At 56.1% G+C, this 21,203-nt stretch overlaps 2 protein-coding genes across 3 annotated transcripts; one reads left to right on the top strand and one right to left on the bottom strand.

Annotated features, from left to right (window-relative positions):
• Nucleotides 1-3,228: 3,228 nt before the first annotated feature.
• Nucleotides 3,229-6,951, bottom strand: znf668 (zinc finger protein 668). 2 transcript variants are annotated; one of them, XM_088638052.1, is made up of 2 exons: nt 6,742-6,951; nt 3,229-5,289 (listed from the first exon to the last, which is right to left on the bottom strand). In XM_088638052.1, the coding sequence occupies exon 2, from the start codon at nt 5,233-5,235 to the stop codon at nt 3,379-3,381; it is 1,857 nt and encodes a 618-aa protein (XP_088494178.1). In that variant the 5' UTR covers nt 5,236-5,289; nt 6,742-6,951; the 3' UTR covers nt 3,229-3,378. The 2 variants fall into 2 exon arrangements, with proteins under 2 accessions (XP_088494178.1, XP_088494179.1); XM_088638053.1 differs by lacking the exon at nt 6,742-6,951 and adding an exon at nt 5,526-6,732.
• A 3,899-nt stretch (nt 6,952-10,850) lies between these two features.
• Nucleotides 10,851-20,454, top strand: znf646 (zinc finger protein 646). Its single transcript, XM_088638012.1, has 3 exons — nt 10,851-13,754; nt 16,256-17,524; nt 17,939-20,454. The coding sequence occupies exons 1-3, from the start codon at nt 11,110-11,112 to the stop codon at nt 18,723-18,725; spliced, it is 4,701 nt and encodes a 1,566-aa protein (XP_088494138.1). The 5' UTR covers nt 10,851-11,109; the 3' UTR covers nt 18,726-20,454.
• Nucleotides 20,455-21,203: the final 749 nt, after the last annotated feature.

Genomic DNA, 21,203 nt, shown 5'->3' with positions numbered 1-21,203 from the left:
GACACCCCACTCAAAGTTCTTTACAGGTAATGGGGTCTCCTCTCCTGGATGATGCTCCAGTCTGCTCACACACACCAGCTCTCAGCGGGGAGGAGAGCAGAGTGATGAAGCCAGTTCAGAGAAGGGGATTATTAGGAGGCCATGACTGGTAAAGGACAGGGGGAAATCTGGCCAGGACACTGAGGTAACACCCCTACTCTTTTTGAGAAACACCCTGGGATTTTTAATGACCACAGAGTCAGGACATCGGTTTTACATCTTATTTTACATCTTAATTTGGATGACTCAAAACTTCCTTCATCTTAACTGTGACAAGACTGAAGTCATGCTTATTGGTACCCCCCATCAACTTCGCAAAGCCAGTCCTGTAACCCTGTCTGTAGATGGCTCTGTACTTGAGCTCCAATCAAAATTGAAAAACCTTAGGGTTATATTCGATTCTGGCTTAACATTCGACCCACATGTACAGCATACTGTCAAAACATCTTTTTTTCACCTTAGAAATATCGCAAGACTACGCCCTATGCTATCATTAACTGTGGCTGAAAAGCTGATCAACATATTTGTATTCTCTCGAATTGACTACTGCAATGTTCTGCTCCCTGGGGTATCTAAATCTACTCTGAACAAGCTGCAGTATGTCCAAAATTCAGCAGCCAGAATCCTGACCAGGTCTAGTGCAAGTGTTCACATTACTCCTATCCTGGAGTCCTTGCACTGGCTTCCGGTCAAATTCCGCGTAGACTTTAAAATCCTCATGCTCACCTACAAGGCTTTACATGGCTTGGCACCTCAATACCTGTCTGAACTTTTATCGCCCTACTCCCCACCTCGCAACCTCCGCTCTTCAAATTCTGCCCTCCTTACTGTCCCCCAAGCCCGTCTACATTGTATGGGCGACAGGGCCTTCTCCTGCTATGCCCCCAAGCTCTGGAACTCTTTGCCCAAGGATATTAGAGAGTCACCTTCTCTAAACTCCTTCAAATCCAGACTCAAAACCCTCCTTTTCAGAAAAGCCTTTACTTAACTGGTTCAATTCTTCACCCCTCTGCTCTTCTTAATACCATCTTCCACAGTCTCCTCTATTGTTATTGTTGTATTGTTGTAATTATAATTGTGTCCTGTCTTGTGAAATTTTCTTATTTATTGTTGTAGTCTTCTTATTTATTGTTATTGTCATCCTGTAAAGCGCTTTGAGAAGCCACCTTTAAAGGCGCTATATAAAATAAAGTTTATTATTATTATTATCACCTGGACAGCGCCTTTTTACAGTATAGTGTCCCTGTCACTATAGAGCGGCATTGGGACCCACACAGACAGTGTGAGCAGCCCCTACTGGCCCCACTAACACCTCTTCCAGCAGCAACCTCAGCTTTCCCAGGAGTCTCCCCTCCAGGTGCTGACCAGGCTCACACCTGCTGAGCTTCAGTGGGCTGAAGGCTGTGAGCTGCGGGTAATATCGTTTCCACCCAAAATCTCACATCACCGTCTATGTGTTAAAAGAACAAAACAAAACAAATGCCAGTGAGAACGTCCTTCCTGCCCCACGAATAAAACTTTATTACAATGCTCAGGTTGTGTCGGCTTAAGTCAACCTACTGCTTGCTGCTCAGAAGCGCCCCCTGGTGGACCTAGTTGATGATGCGCACTTTTTCTCACAGCAGTACTAGTATGTCTTTGGACAGTGGGAAGCAACCTGAACATTGATTTAAAACAAATGTCATAAAACAGTTTTGAATAATGTTATATGTAAATCAAATTCCTCTGTTTTCTGAAATAGTATTTATTAAAGAAATCAACATTGTAGATTCACGATTTGAGTAAAAGTTGCCTTCAAGCTCACTGAACATCCATTTGGCCTGTCCAGTACATTTGTTTCCAGGATCGGAGGCACCTGTTCTTGAGAGAAGTCAGGGTCCCGGCTTCAATAACACAGCTTGGCAACTTGTTCCACACTCCCACCACCCTCTGTGCATAGGTTTCCACATGGTTTCCACTTGTGCCGTGTTTCACGGGCTGTTCTGAAAATTTCACTGATATAGTCTGACACACCTCATAGGGGAAAACTATGATTTGGTCACTATCATTTCATTGTCCCCTGGCAACTTTTTTGTTTTGGTTCAAGAAAAGATCTTTGGCCGATCCGCTGCTGAAAACGTTCAGGACCTTTACTGGCCTCTGGTGGAAGGTTTAATTAAAGCAAGTGATATAGAAACGGAAAAGTCTTTCACATGCAGGAAGTGCAGACTCCCATCTGACAAACAAACAGTGTTTTGCTAAACGAGGACTCCAATATAGTGCACATATAGCCATTATCTTGACTTCTTTGAGAAAACAGCTGGATGAGATCCTCCAGGCAGGACAGGAGACTCTAGTTTACACAAAGGTTGGTGGGAGGGGGGAACAAGTTGCCCAGTCATGTTGTGGAAGTCGATACCCTGCCTTCTGTCAAGCAACAGCTGGATGAGATCCTGGGATCAATGAACCTCTACCAGCCAGCTGGCAGGTGAACGGAGTGGCCTCCCACAGTCGTTAAGCTTTCTCCTATTCCTGCAATCAGTGAACTACCCAGCCCTGCACTCTCCGCGTATCCCGTAAACAATTCCCGCCCCAGAGAGACGCTCGTTCACTCTCAGAGAGGGCATAAGATATACATGGCGGCATAAAACACAGAAACCACAGCCTGTGGAGTGTCCAAGGACAAAAGAAACACCACACACTCCTTTTGCCTGCCTTTCAAGTACTTTAATCAAACTTAACATGCTGGTTTCAAAGGCCCGTGACCTTTGACCTTCTGTCTGGGAAGCCAGGCGTGACGGTGAGTGACCGGGCCCAGCACGGTCCGCGCCGACGAGACCTCCGTTTTCCCGAAGACCGCCCTTGTGAATGTGTGTTTTTTCTAGCGCGCGTGCACACACACACACACACGTCCCCGCCCGGGGCGGTGGGGAGAAATCAGTTCCCGGCTGACTATCTCGTCCCCCTCGCTTTTCTGCTCACCTGGGAGTGACCGAGGCTGCAGCACAGCACACCCCATCACCACCCCGCCACCCGTGCCCGGTGGGCGTGACGTCTTCCGCATCACTGTCTGGGAAAAGTGGATAAAATCGACGTCCTGGCGGGCTGATGTGGACAGCACGAGCCCACTGGCGTATGTGGCGGGACCACTGGCGCGGCTTCTCTCCTGGACCCCGGGGAAGAGGGCGCCTTTCGTCCCGGAGCTGGGATCAGGGCACACCCGAGCACGCCCCGGCCCCCATCCGCTCTGCCCGCCCGCCGAGCAGAGGAGCGTCACCCCCGCCCTGCGGGGGGCGCTGTGGCGCGGCCGGAGCTCGAGGACGGCGCTGGCGGGGCACCAGTCTGGGTCCTGGGGCTCGGTCACTCGGGCTTGTCGATGTACACGGCGGCGGCGGCGGCGGCGGGCAGGGCCTGGAAGGCGGCCAGGGGGACGGTGGTGAGGGGCAGGGCGTGGGGCTCCTCGGGGGGGGGCGGGGGCGGGGGGGCGTCTCCGCGGTGGGTGCGCTGGTGCTTGCGCAGGTAGGCGGCGAACAGGAAGGCCTTGCCGCACTGCTCGCAGGCGTGGGGGCGGCTGCTGGAGTGGATCCGCTCGTGCTTGCGCAGGCCCGCCTTGTTCAGGAAGCCCTTCCCGCACTGGGCGCAGGTGTGGGGGCGCGCCTCTGCCGCCGCCGCCGCCGCCGCCGGGGGAGGGGCCGCCCTCTCGGGGGCCCCCGGCTCCCCGAACCCCGAGGGGTGCAGGGCCTCGTGGGCCCGCAGGGAGGCCCAGCTGGGGAAGACCAGCTCGCACTGCGGGCAGGCGAACTGCGCCAGCGCGGCGGCGGCGGGGTCCGGGGCGGGGGCCGGCGCCGGCGCCCGCTGCTCGGCCAGGTGGGTGCGCTCGTGCTTGCGCAGGCTGGACGACACCACGAAGGCCTTGAGGCACAGGCCGCACTTGAAGGGCCGCTCGCCGGAGTGCACGCGCCGGTGCTTGTTGAGGCTGGAGCGCTCGGCGAAGGCCTTGCCGCACTCGGCGCAGGAGAAGGGCCGCAGCCCCGTGTGCACCAGCAGGTGGCGCCGCAGGTCCCAGGAGGCCACGAAGGCCTTGTCGCAGCTCTGGCACTTGTAGGGCCGCTGGCCCGAGTGCACGCGCTGGTGCACCGCCAGGTCGGCCGGCTGCCTGAAGCGCTTGGCGCACTTGTCGCAGGGGTAGGGCTTGAAGCCCGAGTGCGCCCTCTGGTGGCGGCGGAAGCTGGAGGGGTCGGAGAACATCTTGCCGCACTGCGGGCAGAGGAAGGGCTTCTCGCCGGAGTGGGTGCGCAGGTGGCTCTGGTAGGAGGAGAGCTGCGTGAAGCCCTTGCCGCACTGCTCGCAGCCGTAGGGCTTGCTCTGGGCGTGGATGCGCAGGTGGCAGGCCAGCGAGGACGAGCGGGAGAAGGCCTTGCCGCAGTCCGAGCACAGGTAGGGCTTCTCGCCCGTGTGCGAGCGCTCGTGGTTCTTCAGGTCCTTCAGCTCCGTGTAGGTCTTGCCGCACTGGCCGCAGGCGTAGGGCCGGTGGCCCTGGTGGTTGCGCCGGTGCTTGCGGTAGACGGAGGGGTCGGCGAAGCTCTTGCCGCACTCGGCGCACAGGTAGGGCTTCTCGCCCGTGTGGGAGCGCTGGTGCACCTTGAGCTTGGACAGGGTGGGGTAGCTCTTGGCGCAGTGCGGGCAGGCGTGGGGCCGCTCGCCGCTGTGCTGCGTGGCGTGGATGCGCAGGCAGATGGCCTGCATGAAGGCCTTGCCGCACTCGGCGCAGACGAAGGGCTTCTCGCCCGTGTGGGAGCGCGAGTGGTTGCGCAGCTCGGTGGGCGTCTTGTAGGCCTTGTGGCACTGCGGGCACTGGAAGGGCCGCTGCGCCGAGTGGGCGCGCTGGTGCTTGGCCAGCTGCGCCCGGCTGGGGAAGGCCTTGCCGCAGTGCCCGCAGCCGTGCGCCGCCCGCTCCTTGCCGTGGGAGGCCCGGTGGGCCCGCAGCGCCGCCGCGCTGGGGAAGGCCTGCTGGCACGCGGCGCAGCGGTGCGGGCGGCCCGGCCTGGCCTGCCGGCCCTTCCGCTTCCTGGTTTCCGCCTCCCCCTCTTCCTCCTCCTTCGGCGCGCCCCGCGGCTCGCTCTCCCCCTGCTCCTCCTTCAGGCCCTCGCCCTCCGCGGAGGGGGGGTCAGAGCGCTCCGCGGCAGAGGGGGAGCTCCCGGGCTGGGCGGAGGCCATCTTTACTCAGGGCACAGGCGCTCAGCCTGCTGGGATTGTCTTCTGCGGTTTCCCCTGGCAACAGAGAACAGGCACAGGCATTCACAGGCGCGCAAACACTGAGCTCCAGTGGTCTTCCCCAGCGGGTCACCAAGCCCCGAAAACATCTCTGAGGGCACAGGTCAGTCTCTCCCCCCCAAAAAAAGCCCATCCCCCAGACCAGGACCCTGACTGAACCCCCATAGAGAGGTTTCCACCTGAAGAGTCTTCACTGAATCTCAGGCCTCCAGAATCAAAAGGCCCTCACTTACACAGAGAGTGGTGGGAGTGTGGGTCAAGTTGCGCAGCCATGTTGTCAAAGCCAATACCCTGACTTCTCTCAAAAAACAGCTGGATGAGATCTTGCAGTCAGGACAGGACGTTCTACTTTACACAAAGGGTGGTGGGAGTGTGGAACAAGCTGCCCAGCCCCTACTAAACCGGCTAGATGGGCCAAAGTGCCTCCTGACTCCCCGTTTGTCAACTGTCTTTTTGTGTCGATTTGCTAACAACCCAAGAGTCGTGGTTCATTTAAAGAGAGGGGGGCGCTTCAAACCTGACCCCAAGAGCTTCCAGGGTCACTCCAGGTCACTTCCCTGGTGGCCCCGCACGCCCAAAGCTCGAAAGAAAAACTTTCTCTTTCTGATCTTTGATCAAATATCGCTTCGTTCCTTTTCGCTGCCTGATTGACCTCGATACCACCCCTGAATATCTAAATTACTCTTCACTGCTCCGGCGTTTAAAGAGCTACAAAGGCTTTCATTAAAAGAGAGCAAAAAAGGACGTTTTGAAAGGCTCCCAGGAATTATTTCATGCTTCTTCTATCCAGGCGCATTTAACAAAGCTGTATTGCTGGGCTGCAGGTATATTATTTGTATTACAGCTTTCCTGACTACCAAACCAGCGCTTCTGAATAACAGCACGGACTTAAAAGCCAGCAGTTGTTTTTCCGAACAAGTTCCAGGGGTACAAGCCCGCTAGGACCGAACAGGAGTACAGGACCGCTGGGGTACCTTTCCATCACCCCTCCTTGCGCGAAGAGCAGATTTGAAGGCAATCACAAAATGGCTGGCTTTAGGACCTCTGGGAGAGAGAGAGGGAGGGTGCGCTCGGAGAAGTTAAACCTTTCCGAGCCTCGCCAGCGGCTTAAATTTGTTACCGTAACGTTTAACGCCTGGCTTGAAAAGTCTCGCCGTCGGCGCGTCTGAAACGCCGCGTCGCGTTTCACTAAAAACCCGCTTATGTGGCAAAAGCGCTTCTCCTGTTTTTCTCCCATTAAATATACGTTTAAAAAAAAAACAAGTTCGAAAACGAAGCAGACAAAATGGCTGGCTTTAGGACCAGACAAGGCAGCGCCGCCGAGTCAAACCCGCAGCCGGAACCGGTGCAGTTCTTGCGACAAGCGTGCAGGCAGCGGCGGCAGCCGGGAGCCGGAGCGGACCGGACCGGCTGCCGCGGCCCGCAGTTCTGAGGAGGCGGCGATCTCACCTGAGGCCGGGCGGGAGCGGATATCCAGCTCGGCGATGGTTACTGTAACACAAAAGCGCCGTGCTGTTTCTCCAAAGGGGCCGCGCTTGAACCAGCCTCGTCGGGCAGAGAGAGAGTGAGAGAGGAAGGGAGGGAGGGAGAGGAGGCGGGCCGGCTTTAGGACCATCACAGGGAAGAGGAGAGGAGGAGACACCTAGTGAAGGAGCCGCAGGGCCAACTTATCTGAAGTGCAATACTAATACTAATACTAATAATAATAATAATAATAATAATAATAGCATTAGCTTTGTATTGCTACCGCAATTGTAATGAAAAAAATAGTATATATTGTTAGTTTTAAAATTTACATGGCTACAAATAGTGTTAACATTAACGCATTTTTGTCCACTTTTTATTCGATTAGATTATTCCTCGTTACGAATGTGCGCTGTACCATCGTCAAATAAAAAAAACGGAAAAAGAATGAAACAATGTCAGGGGTCTTTGTTGGTGATGAAACTGTGTCTTCGGCTTTAAGAAAGGGCGGCGCGCCAGAGCTGCGTGGTAACATTGTACAGTGCGTGTGTCCGAGCGCCAGCTTCCGCCGCAGTTCGCCAGGAGCGGAGAAGAGCCCAGGTCACAGGTCACAGGTCACGCAGGTGCCCTGCGCTCCTGTCTGCCTCCTCTCTTCGGCTTGACTTGTTTTTTTAAATAAGTTTTTATTTAAATACCAGAAACACAAGAAAGTGGACAGCATATTGAAATAGATACAGAAATAGACACTTCACAGCCAGAGGAATTCACAACTGTTAAAACTAAAAATGATACTTTTTACATATTTCCAGTGTATGTCTTGCCTTTTGATTCAATCCACCCAGCTCCCCAACTGACACCATCAGATACTTTCAGGTATTTCCCCATTCTTTCACCTCACAGAATTACCCGGTGCACTGAAGAAGATTATGTAGGCCAAGGCCAAGACCAGAAAGGTCATCTAGATGCTAGTAGTTAATTGATTCCAGGATCTTACCTCGGGATCTCATTCATATGTTTCTTGAATTAAGTCTGGGTATCAGCTTAAACAACATGGCTGGGCAGCTTGTTCCCCACTCCCACCACCTTTTGTGTAAAGACAAACCTCCTATTATCAGTTTAAAACTGAGCTTTTTTAAGTAATAAATTAACTAAAAAAACAGCAACTACCACTTTACCAAAAATAAATTCAAATCGTTAAATACAAGGTAAAATACGACACCAATGTAAGGGTTGAAAAATGCAAATCTCTTTTTTTTTCCAACAAATAAATATCCAAATATTTTAGAATTGTCCTGTTTCAGGGTACAATACCCGGATCTAGACAGCTCCAGGGGGTATTTGCCTACACAGAGCCCCAAAACCCCAGGGGACCGTTTCACACTCTGTCTGGGACAATCTTCACTGGTGGTTCCTGAGAGCGTCCTCTGATCCTTCTGGATGAAAGGCGCTATAACAAATTCACGAGTAAATGTTCATACATAATTGTATATGTGAAATGGGCGATACGGACGAGGTGACGTGAAGGGCTGCCCCGCTTGCTAATCTGTAGTTCTCTATCCAGGATATAAAAGAAAAACGTGTTTATGGAACAACTAAAGGTTTATTCCCTGCTGAAAAGAAAAGGGAAGAAACAACGTTTCGGCTGTGGAGCCTTCTTCGGGTGTGATTTATTTATTTATGTATTATTTATGCATTGTGTTCATTTATTACGACTTTTAGTTAGGCAACCTCTTTTTGAAAAAATGTATAATTTGCAGAGTTACATACCATTACAGAGTGGTTAAGTTTGTTTTTGTTATTATGTTACCTGGCGGCTGGCCGGATCCGAACAGCCACTGTGTCGGCGGAGAAGGGGGGGAAGGCTTTCGCGGGGACACACTTCCTGTTTCTTAGCAACCCCAGCAGGAAGTGTGTGGAGCCGAAGACAGACAGAGATCGAGAGGAGGCGAGAGGACGGGTTGAGCGGCTGTGACTAAAACCCCAAATCCGATCCCGGTCCAGGACGGCCTGTGAACAGGGTGGCCCGCGCAGGATGGCGGCGGACCGGGTAGGTTCGCTCGGTTTCCCTCGTCGCCATCCTTCCCTCTTTTTCAGCCCGTTTGTTTAGGGAAGCGATCTTTGTGTGTGTGTGTGTGAGACCGTCTCTCTCTCTCTCGGTGTGTGTTCAATAATAACACGGCGAACTGGGCTTGAGAGAAAATAACACCAGCAGCGACCTCCCGCACTGAGGGGACTGATCCTGGTCCCCAGCGGCAGTCAATTGCCTGAACGCGGCGGGTTAGTAACGTGTAAGATGTGATCACTAAGACCCTAAGCTAACTTGTAAGATATGATTTTCCACTTCCAACGGAATAAACACAACCTGTGCGACCGGGGCTGAGTTGGTAGTGACGCGACGGAGCCGGTCGAGCTCGGGCGTTCGGCGTGGCGAGTCGTGTCGTGTCGTGTCGGGCACCGCGGCGGCGTTTCCCCGCAGCTCGTCCCGGGACGACCACGGGAGCTCTCTGTAACTTCGGGCCGGACGGCTAAACTCTCCGGTCTGGGTCACAGCGTCGGCTAGACCCACTTTTTTTCTTCCGCAAAGTGCTGATCCCACGCGGTTATTACTCATTCAAAGCGAAGGAGTCTCATCTGCTCACCGCTCCACAAAATGTCGAGCCGCCTGAGCGTGAGAGGTTGAACCGCTCCTTCATCTGGTGAAACGGGGTCTCGGACGGAGTCCGACCCCCCTCCTCGTCCTGTCTTCTCCTGTCGTAGGGATTTTGAAGCCCCACGCAGAACGCAGACCAGACGAAGCGCGACCACAATTGAGCGATCTTTTCACCATGGCGTGGCAGTCGCGCCAGAAGCTAATATCAACTCACAATCTGAACTAATGAGCTTTTGTTGAAGTCTGGGAGTGACGCGGGGCAGACTTGGAGAGGTTTTTTTGGTAATGAATTCCCAATCGTAGTGCGGGTTGTCCCTTTAAACTGTGTCCCACGAAGCCTTCATTCCGTGTATCTTCGATTGTTTGTTTTTTGCGACCGGCCTTCGATGTTTCTCCGATACGTTCAAGGCTGAGGCCTCTTCCTCTCATTGTTCCTGAAGTTGTCCAATCGACCCCCTGATTGTCGCTAAGCATGTGCGGACGGCCTCTAGAGATATGGGATGTTTGTTTTGAGGGTGGCAGGATACTTTGAACTGGGGGCAGGACAGGCAGTTTCTCACCCCTGTGTCGCGCTCGGATTCATCCCAGGGTGTGATATAGGCAGTAGGTTCACTTAATGATTCAAAATAGGAGATGCTTCTTTAGGCAAAGAGTTGCGGGTGGCTGGAACCAGAAACCCAGATGCCTTGCCCAAAGTTTGAGTTTCATGGGCTGCTGCTGCTGTGAAATCTCTGACGACAGGGCCTGGGTTAAAGGTCTCGTCTGAAGGTTGGGTCAGGAAGAGACGTTCAGTAACTTGCTCATAAGGGAGCAGTGAACCCGGGGCTTAAACACTGTCCCTTGTTGAGGAAATGGGCACTACCATACAAAATACTTGACAAAAAAAACAATTTCTGGTACAGTACTATTGTCGTTTTCTGTCACGGCCAAGAGGACAGCGGGGACTACTTTACACAAAGGGTAGTGGGAGTCTGGAGCAAGCTGTCCAGCCTGGTAGTTGAGGCCGATGCCCTGGTTTCTCTCAAGAAACAGCTGGATGAGATCCTCCAACCAGGTCTGGAGGCACCACTTTACACAAAGGGTGGCGAGAGAGTTGAACAAGCTTTCCATTTACTACAAAACTGGCTAGATATGCGACAGATCCAGAGGCAGCTCTCGAGCATGATTCTGGGGTCAAATAACTACTATCAAATGGGCCAGATGAGCCATAGTTCTTCTGTTCGTATGCAGGCTAACATCCAGAGACAGCACTCTCTTTCTGTTTTGCTGGGATATGAAAATGTTACACAGAAGGAATAATCAGCCATACCTGCTATTCATAGTATTTGATGGAGGATTGTGCAGGGGTTTAATGTGTCCAGGTAAAAATCCTGCAGCCGTCTCAGTTCTATATCTTAGTTTCTTAGTTTAATTTATATGGTCGTCGGCCTTTGTTTTCGCAGCCCTGCGCCCTGATCCACTCCGGGGATCTGTGACGGTGCTGGCGTCGGGAGAAGGGATGTGAGTCTCCGGATCCTGACCAGGAGGTTTGATTCCGGCTCATCTGGGCGGCATGAGGACTGCGCGCGCCTGCCCCGTGGACAGATTGCTGTGAGAAAGCGTGCCCGTTGTCTTTTCGAAAGCTCTCCTGCCCCTGAGGGAAAGGAGGGAGGGAGGGGTCCTTCCCAAATCCACCTCCTCCTCCTCCTCCTCCTCCTCCTGAGATGCAGGACCAGGCCCGGACCACCGGCTTCCAGTGCAAGCAGTGCGAGGTGGTGTGTCCGAGCTGGCCCGGTCTGCTGGAGCACGTGGAGAGCCACTACCAGCACGAGGAGGAGCGGCGCTTCTGGTGCGAGCAGTGCGGTCGCGGGTACCGCCACGCGGGCAGCCTGGTCAACCACAAGAAGACCCACGAGGTGGGGTCGTTCCAGTGCCCCGTGTGCGCGCGGGAGCTCAGCAACCCCTTGGCGCTGAAGAACCACCTGCGCATCCACACGCCGGGCAAGAACTACCCCTGCCCGGTGTGCGGCAAGGCCTTCCGACTGGCCACGCAGCTGGCCACTCACCAGAAGCTGCACGGCCCTCCGGAGGAGCCCCTGGGCCCTGTGGTGGCAGGATCTGACGAAACGGAAAGCGGGCCCGACGCGATTCCCGGGGAAGCCTCTCCGGGGGACCCCAGCGGCATGTTGACCGGTGTGCCCCCGCCAGCTCCCAGCAATAATCCGCCCCCTCCTCCGTTCCTCAGGGAGGTGGGGGATGTCCTCGACCCACCCGGGGGCAGCAGGGACCGCGATACCTTTCTGGAACAGGACCCGTCGGAGCAGGCGGATTCCCAGGCTTCGGTAACGGACTCGAGCCCCGATTGCGGGCTCCAGCCGGACGCCCACCTGGAAGCAGGGGTGGACAAGCCAAGCACCGAGGAAGACCGGCCGTTCAAGTGCAACCAGTGTGAGAAAACGTACAGGCACCATGGCAGTCTCATAAACCACAAGAAGTCCCACCAGCTGGGGGCGTACGAGTGCCACGTCTGCTACAAGCAGTTCAATAACCTGGCAGCTCTCAAGAGCCACTTGCGAATCCACAGCAAGTCCAAGGGCCGTCCAGCAGTGGCGTCTCCGTTCTCGGGCGCAGCCGCAGCGGAGCTGTCGGCGCCTCAGAACGGTGACGCATCCCACTTCTGCCACCTGTGTCAGGTGGCGTTCTCCAGCGAGGGGGAGTTTCAGGACCACGTGCTGCTGCACAACAGCACCTCTCTCTCGCTGGGGCCGCCCGACGACTTCTCCGACGACTTGTCTTATGACTACACCGGGGTCGGATCCCCTGATGATGGCGTCTATGCGCATCCACCTCTGATTGGCCGGAGCGACGAGAAGGAAGAGGCTGAAGAGGAGGAGTCTGTGGCGGCCGTGAATGGACAGATGTACACCTGCGCCTTCTGTGGGGAGAGCTACTCCGACCTCGAAAGCCTTAAGGCTCATTACCTCACGCACGATGCAGGTCTGCAGGATGAAGACGTGCCGCCCGAACAGGAAGAGGGAAACCCAGAAGGGACGCCGGCGGCCAAAGGGGAACCCAAGGTGAATCAGGCCGCGGCAGAGGTAACGGGATCGGATGAGCGCCGCTTCAAGTGCCAGCTTTGTGGCAAGAGCTATCGGCATGCTGGCAGCCTGATCAACCACAAGCGCTCCCACCAGACAGGAGTCTTTCAGTGCTCGATTTGCCAGAAGCACTACCCGCACCTCGCCGCCTTGAAAAGCCACCTCCGCATCCATAAATCGAAGCCTCCTGCGCTGCCCTTGAGCTCTGAGGGTGACTGGCTCTCCCCCGAGCCCTTGACTCTGGAAGGCCAGAGCTACGTCTTGCCTTTCTCTTCTCAGGTCCCAGATTCCGGATTGGCCATGCCTCAAGATGTCGCCCTTCCGGCTCCTCCAGATGACGCTGCAGATGCGTCGGGGAGTGTGTGCTTCCCGCCATTTGATTCTGGCCTTGCCAGTAGCTGTCCTGCCTCCCCACCGACACCAGATCCCGGATTTCAGGCCGAGAGGCACATGTGTGCCGACTGCGGGGAGACGTATTCCGATATCGCCGGGATCAAATCCCATCAGTGTCCGCGCCGGGAAGACCTGAACGGGCTGACGGGTAGCGGGGGATTCCGGGAGGCGGGGGACAATGCCGACGTGGAGGAGGACGGGAACGAGAGTCCGGTCCCCGTGGGGTCCAGGAGGCGAAAGCGCGGCCCGGCCCAGAAGCACGTGGAGGCGGAAGAGCGGCGGGATGCGGAGGAGTACGGGGAGCTCTGCCAGTGCTCCGTGTGCGGGAATCACTACGCCAGCCTGTCGGCCCTGCGGAGCCACCTCCGCTGCCACACGCTCCCCGGTGGCGCCGGCCGCTCCCCGGAAGCCGAGGACGAGGGCGGCCTGCTCATCTGCAGCGCCTGCGGGGAGAGCTTCTTGACCGAGCGGGACCTGGAGGACCACCAGCTCTCCCACGAGTCCGAGCTCGCCCCCCTCCCCCCGAAACCGGAAAGCAAGAGCCACGCGTGCGCCAGGTGCGGCGCCGTCTGCGACGACTACTACCTGCTGGGCGCCCACCGCTGCGCGGAGGACGCGGGCGGCGAGGCGGCGGAGGCGGCGGACGCGGGAGGGGAAGGAAAGGCGGAGAGCCCCGGCGCCCTGCAGGAGAGCCCCGACGCCGCGGACCGGCCCCATCGCTGCGAGCAGTGTGGCCGGGCCTACCGCCATGCCGGCAGCCTCCTCAACCACAAGAAGTCCCACAAGACCGGCGTCTTCCGGTGCTTCGTCTGCCAGAAGCGTTTCTACAACCTGCTGGCGCTCAAAAACCACCAGAGGGTGCACTTTGACATCAAGAGGTAAGACCGGCGGCGGAGGGGCAGGAGTCGGCCGCACCAGTCGCCCGCATCTTGTAAGAATACGACGAGAGGAGGCCGTTGGACCCGTCCAGTAAATTTGCCTTTTTAATAGTTAACTGAACCGCCGGTTCTTGAGAGAAGCCAGAGTATCGGCTTCATGACATGGCCGGGCAGTTGGTTCCACACTCACAGCACCCTTCGTGTAAAGTAGTGCCTACTGAGTCTCTGAACGCTGTTCCCTACTGTTTCACCGTGCCTTCTGTTTGCTTGAGAAGTTTCATTGAAGAAATCGGCTGTGTTGGCCTTCTAAACTCCTCTGAGGGTTTTTACTACTTGTGTTGGGTTGTAGTTTTGTTCTGTTCATGATTCAAGAAACTCAGTTCCTTCAGTCTGTCAGTGTAGGACACGCCGTTCAGACTAAAGAGACTCAGTTCCTTCAGTCTGTCAGTGTAGGACGCTCCGTTCAGACTAAAGAGACTCGGTTTCTTCAGCCTCCTGACACGCATTGTTTACAATCTTCTAAATACACAGCATCTTTTGATTTAAATTTCACACTTTTAAGTAAGTTAAGTAGCATAACATTTTGCCTTTTTAATTGGTTCACTGGATTGTCTTGAAACTGTAAGTGACGCGTTAACATGAACTATAAATAGAAGTGCTGAACTAGAACACGCTGCGCATGAAAAAGACTGAGGTGTTTACCTTTTTACTGTTACATGCAACACCCCGCTCTTGTTTGCATTAAACATCACCTGCTTGTGTCTGTTAAGTATTGGAATCTTTCATGTGGTGCTTAATTCTAATGGGAAAGGGTGATTAAGGGGACAGCATGGTAGCCCAGTAGTTAGCATTGCTGCCTTACATGGCTGGGGTCCTGGGTTCAATTCCTGGGGTGCTATCTGCGTGGAGTTTGTTCTTCCCATTTTCGCATGTGTTTCCTCCCAGAGTCCAGAGACGTACAGCTAGGTAAATTGTCTTCTGGGATTCATTGGGTTCGTTGAGTGTGTTTGTGTCCGTGTCTGCCCAGCGATGGACTGGTGTTCCATCCAGGAAGTACCCTGTCTAGCGCCCATTGCCTGCTGGGATTGCTCCCCCACGAGCCTGTACTGGACAAAGCACTTGAAAATGGGTGGAAAATCGTGAAACATTGCTCAGTCTGAACACCTGCTGGAGGTTAAGGACCGGCTCTTCTGAAACAAAGCTGCTCACTGAGAGTTTCCTCTTAAGACGTGGGGTGTAGTGGCCACAATGTGCTGTCAGTGCCTTACCTCATTTCCAGCAGGACTGATGTTGGCAGTGGTAGCTTAGAGGTTCTCCAGTTCTGATCCTGGATCACTCGCCTGGTCTTTGCTCTGTTACACCGTTGAGTTAGAAGCAGGATTTGATGGAACTGTTTAACTGTTCTAAACATGTCAAAGGTCACTGCTATATCTACTTAACAGTCTCGTTCAGGGGTTCCCAGTCCTGGTTTTGGAGGCTTACAAATCTGCTGGATTCCATTACGGCCCACCTCAATTGCTCAATTGAGCCTTTAATTGAGCTGACGAGTTTCTCGAGTAGGATGCAGTAAACCCTCGATATCCGCGCTTTTGCCTCTTGGTGGGAGAGGAAAGGCGGCCGCCCACTTCCACAGCAACGTCAGCTCTCAGATGGGCTTCACGCGCCCTGCAGCGTAGGAAAGGCACTGCTTGGTCAACAAAGAGTTCACGTGTCTCTGGAGCAGTGCCTCAGTAGTTCAGTTTCCTCTAGGGAAAGCGTTAGATGTGGCTTGTGGGTGTTATCAGAGCACTGCCTGCACGTGGCTCAGGTGAGTGAGGACATTTGATTCACTTTCTGATCTGTGGTTTCTGTGCTGTGATAAACTTTCTTACAGTACAGCAGTGCTGCAATTCTAGTAGTAAAACAAGACGTAAAGAAAAGGCAATCTAGTAAAGATGGGGGGGGGAAATGAGCTCTTAATACATGGTAAGCTGTTGTATCATAACAGTGATCTTATTTGCACATATATAAGCTTTTTTGAGGTTTCCAGTACTCATTTTCACTAAAAACAAACTTACTACAATTATTTAGATGCTGCAGAGCTATTTCTGAAACGGTTCATGGTTAAAGCACAATCACTGTGGAGATGCTTGTTCCTCGAGCTGTGGAGCCACATCCTGTTTTCCCCCTGAGATATTCAGTCTCGTGTTCACTAATTCACCATGCAGCGAGATCTCGTGACGCCTAACTTCCCATGAATGCTGAGGTTTTATTGCATCTGCCATTTTTTTTTCTTCTTGGCGAATTTGAGGATTTATTTTGCCACCGAAGAGGCAGCTTCTCGCAGGTTTGAGCAGTTTGAATTAAGCCCATTAAGGGTTCAACTGTGTCGCCGAGAGCGGGGCTGGAGCCAAGACCTGGTGTGTGTGATCCAGGAGCAGGACTGGGAGCCCAGATCCCCCTTCCTTTCTCCTTCCGCCCCGGTCCTGAAGGCCTCCGCTCTCTCTCCCCCTCTGCTGCAGGCACAAGTGCTCGGAGTGCGGGAAAGCCTTCAAGATCCACAAGCAGCTGGTCAGCCACCAGAGGACGCACGAGGAGAACCGGGCCCGGGCCAAAGAGCTCAACCGGCAGCTGCAGCGCCTCCTGCAGGCGAACGGCGGTACTGCGGCGCCGGCGGCTTCTCCTCCCCCGCAGCCTGACCCGCCGGCGAAGCCGACGCCGAAGCGCAGCCAGAGGCAGAATCGCGGCCGCGTCCTGGATTCCAGTCTCCCGGGGGCGGGAAGGTGCGACTTCCCAGGGCCTCCTCCTCCCCCCGGAAACACCCCGTCGGCCCCCTCTGCCGGCGCCAAGCCCCCAGCCGACCCCGAGCCGCCGCCGCCGCCCCTCGCCGGGGACCCGCAGGACGAGCGGCCCTACGCCTGCGATCAGTGCGGCAGGACGTACCGGCACGCCGGCTCGCTGGTCAACCACAAGAACTCGCACAAGGTCGGCCAGTATTACTGCACCATCTGCAGCAACACCTACCCCAACCAGCTGGCCATGAAGAACCACCTGCGCAACCACTTCGCCGTCAAGAAGCACTGCTGCGCCGACTGCGGCAAGGCCTTCCGGGGCCGGCGGCAGCTGTCCAGCCACGAGCGCTCGCGCGTCTGCCGCCGGAAGAGGGGCCGGGACCCGCGGCGGCCCCGGAGGGCGGCCCAGAGGCGGGCCGGCGGCCCCGAGGCCGAGCCGGAGGCGGCGGGGGGGCCCCCCGGCGCTCGCTGCGCGCGGTGCGGGCAGGCCTTCGCCTCGGCGGCGGAGATGGCGGGGCACGCCTGCGCCCGCCCGCCGCGGGGGGATGGGGCGGGCGCGGCGAACGGCGGCGCCGGCTCCCCCTCCGGGGCCGCCGCCGCGCCCGAGGAGCGCCCCTTCCGCTGCGACGTCTGCGGCCGCACCTACCGCCACGCCGGCAGCCTGCTCAACCACAAGAACACCCACAAGACGGGGCGCTTCGACTGCGCCGTCTGCGCCAAGGCCTTCTCCAACCCCATGGCCCTGAAGAACCACCTGCGCATCCACACCCAGAAGAGGCGCCACTCCTGCCCGGACTGCGGCAAGGCCTTCCGGCTCGCCAGCGCCCTCCGCAGCCACCAGAAGGTCCACTGCGGCCGGGCGCCGGCCCAGTGCGCCGACTGCGGCAAGGCCTTCCTGGGCAGCAGCGGCCTGCGGCGGCACCGCTGCGCGGCCGAGGGGGGCCGCAGCCCGGAGCACGGCGGCGCGGAGGAGGCGGGAGGGGGCGAGCGCCGCTTCACGTGAGTCGATCGGGGGGGATCGTGCTGGCAGCTCCTGCGTATAGCAATAATTATTATAATAATAATAATAATAATATCCTCACACTTAAACAGCGCTCTTCTGGACACTCCACTCAAAGCTCTTCACAGGTAATGGGGATCCCCTCCACCAGCACCAGTGTGCAGCCCCACCTGGATGATGCTCCAGTCTGCTCACACACACCAGCTCTCAGTGGGGAGGAGAGCAGAGTGATGAAGCCACTTCAGAGAGGGGGGTTATTAGGAGGCCGTGACTGGTAAATGCCAGGGGGCAATTTGGCCAGGATGACGGGGTGTGTGGGAGGTTAGGGAGTCCAGGTGCCCCCATACCCTTCCTGTGCAGCTGTGCGGGCCGCGGCCCTAACGGGTGTCTCCCTCTCCCCCCCCCCCCCACAGGTGCGAGCAGTGCGGCCGGTCCTACCGCCACGCGGGCTCGCTGCTCAACCACAAGAACACGCACACCACGGGCCTGTACCGCTGCGCCGCCTGCGCCAAGGAGTTCTCCAACCTGCTGGCGCTCAAGAACCACCGGCGCATCCACACGGAGGCGCGCCGCTTCGCCTGCCCGGACTGCGGCAAGGCCTTCCGCGTGTCAGCCCACCTGCTGAGCCACCGGCGCGTGCACGCCCGCGAGCGCCCGCGGGCCGGCCCGGAGCTGGGCTCGGGGCCCGGCCCGGCCTGCCGGCGGTGCCCCGGCCCCGAGGCGCCGCCCGGCGGGGAGAAGGCCCACGTGTGCGAGCACTGCGGCCGCACCTACCGGCACGCCGGCTCGCTGCTCAACCACAAGAACAGCCACAAGACGGGCTCCTTCTCCTGCGCCGCCTGCCAGAAGCAGTTCTCCAACCTGATGGCGCTGAAGAACCACCGGCGCATCCACACCGAGCCCAAGCGCTACCAGTGCCCGGACTGCGGCAAGGCCTTCCGCGTCTCCACGCAGCTCATCTGCCACCGGCGCGTGCACACCCGCGAGAAGCCCTTCGCCTGCCCGCTCTGCGGCAAGTGCTTCTCCAGCAAGTCCAACCTGCGGCACCACCAGAAGGTGCACAAGACCCGGCAGGCCGGGCTCGGCCTCGGCCTCGGCCTCGCAGCCCCCCTGGACGGGGGCTTCGCCGGCCTGGCGGGGCTCGGCGAGGACGGGCTCGGCTCGGGCGGGCTCGGCGCGGGCGGCTTCGCCGAGTGCTGACGAATCCTGCGTGCAGCCTCTCCGGCGGGTCCGAGAAACTGACTCCGGGAAGACAGGACATCCCTGGGATCCTTCCCCTCCTCGAGGCCTTGAATCTGCCCGGCTCGCCCCACCTTCCCTAGTAATTTAAAAACATGAGTTTTTGTAAGGGCTGGATTTTGGATTCTGCATAATCGCTGACCGTGGGTGGTCATCCCTTGTACTCTCAAGAATCTTGTTTGTTTGTTTTTTTTTGAGGGGGGGGTTGCACATGTATATTTTTATTTATTGTTTGTTTTTTTTTAATTCACAAAACATAAACGGCCTAGAGGGACATCTGCCTCCACGCAGAAGCCTTTCCAGTTCTCTTTACCTCGGCGTTGCGGTCCTCCTCCGTGCCGTCCCGCAGGAGAGACTCTGAGTCCGGCAGCGGCTCTCGCCAGCCGGCGCGGCGCGGTGCAGCGGCGCCCCCCAGTATTAGTGCCTGAAAGACGAGGGGCTCTGCGGTGAGGGCGTTTTCCGCTCCCCGAAACTCTGAACCGGCTGTACAAGTCTCCTGGGGTGAGACAGGTGCTTCTGCTAGCCGTGTCCCGTGGGGAAGAACAAATGACCTTTGAGTTTGTCCTTTGAGAACTCCAGTCCCCCTTCCTCCTGAATCGTGGCTGTAGACGACACTTCTGCTAGCGATGTCTGTGTCTGAGTTTCCAGCAGCGAGGAGAAAATGTTGTTGCAATAAAATAGATGGGGGTGGGGGAGGGGCTTCCCCTGCCCTGTCACGAGTCTGAAGAGCGAAGTTTCCGATTACAGCTCGTGGCGAGTGTGATTTTCCCATGTGTTTGTGTCCCTGCTGTGAGAACAGGAGAGAGTCCAGTGTGCTCATCTCGCTCGTCGTCTTGTATAGAAGTGTCCCCTGGGTTTCTTTCAGCTCCTTCTCAAGAGAAGCCAGGTTATCGTCTTCACCGACGGGGCTGGGCAGCTTGTTCCACTCCCCCAGCGTCCTTTGCGTATAGGTTTGTGGAACAAGCTGCCCAGCCCCGGTGTTAGCTGACGATAACCTGGCTTCTCTTGGGGAAACAGCTGGCTGTGATCCTCCAGTCAGGACAGATGTACGCAGAGAGTGGTGGGAGTGTCCTTGAAGCTGATCCTCTGGTTTCTTTCAAGAAACCACTGCATGAGATCCTGGGAGGATGGCTGTATGATGAAACCTCTGCGGGCGAGCCTTTTGGAGTGGGGAAGGCGGGTGCACTGGGGCAGTCCCACTCTGTCGCCCACAGAAGCCAGGGTCCGGTGGTACCAGTAGTCGACTGGAGACTGGAGACTTCCTTGGTTGCAGTAGATGGCCATGGCGCCTTTCTGAGCCTTGTCATGACCTCTCTTTCCACGGAGCGTTGCAACAGTATAGTGTCCCCATTGCTATACTGGGACATTAGGACCCACACAGACTGCAAGGTGAGCGCCCCCTACTGGCCCCACTAACACCTCTTCCAGCAGCAGCCTCAGCTTTCCCAGGAGTCTCCCCTCCAGGTGCTGACCAGGCTCAAACCTGCTGAGCCTCAGTGGGGTAAAAGTGGGGTCCCTCTTCTTGACGTCTCTTTGTTGGTGAAGAAGGGGGTTCAGTGTGCACATAGTCTCCTCCCCTCCCCTCTTTGTAGAGTGGCTCACTTCCGCCATGAGTTCCTTAGGCCTCTGGAGAAGACCATAGGCGACTAATTCATTTTGGCCTAATTAAACTCTTCTCCCCTGCTCTTGATCTGTTGTGTATTCACGATGCCTGCTGAATTTTTGAGTGGCTTGTGCTTGTGCAATCCATTTGGATTAATGAGATGAGAGGGTGATCCTAGTTTTATAAACTTCTGCTTTTTTGGCCCAGTTACATAAACCTCATGCCAAACAATATACATATATATTTGCACATTTAAACTGCTGAGCAAGTCAAGGGGGTGTTGGTATAACCATTTACTGTATTTGTGTGCAGAAACAGAGACCAGATCTGTATAGGAACCAGTAAAGGTTGATTCCATGTTGGAAAGAGAAGAAAAGAAAGTGTTTTGGCTGTGGTGTATTCTTCAGGTGTGATGAGGGCTTCGGGTGAACACCCGAAGAAGGCTCCACAACCGAAACGTATGTCTTTTCTTCCCCTTTCAGCAGGGAATAAACCTTTACTTGTTTCTTTGCAGCCTGCGCATGCTGCTGCAGCTCCCTACTTGAGCTAGATCTCGATATGTGTAAATGCTATATTCGGAGCTCAAGGCGGTCAGGATGCTCCAAGCGCTTCATCCGTTCCCCATACTGATGGAAGTGAGGAGACTGTGCCACGCCCCCCCCCCCGCGTAGAGTGTTGGTGATTGGATGAAGTGTGTGGTGGGGGGCGTGTCTTTCTCGCCCTGTGTTCTCTATTTCCATCGTCATAGGGGGCCGAGCCCCTGAAGAATATGAGTGCATGTCTGTGGATCATTAATACCTCCCGCACTAACCCCCCACTCCCCGGCAGACTGCCAA

Source organism: Lepisosteus platostomus, chromosome 6 (genome assembly GCF_059453375.1).
Source record: "Lepisosteus platostomus isolate fLepPlt1 chromosome 6, fLepPlt1.hap1, whole genome shotgun sequence".
Lineage (NCBI taxonomy): Eukaryota > Metazoa > Chordata > Actinopteri > Semionotiformes > Lepisosteidae > Lepisosteus > Lepisosteus platostomus.
This window is presented reverse-complemented; position numbering and strand designations above follow the sequence as displayed.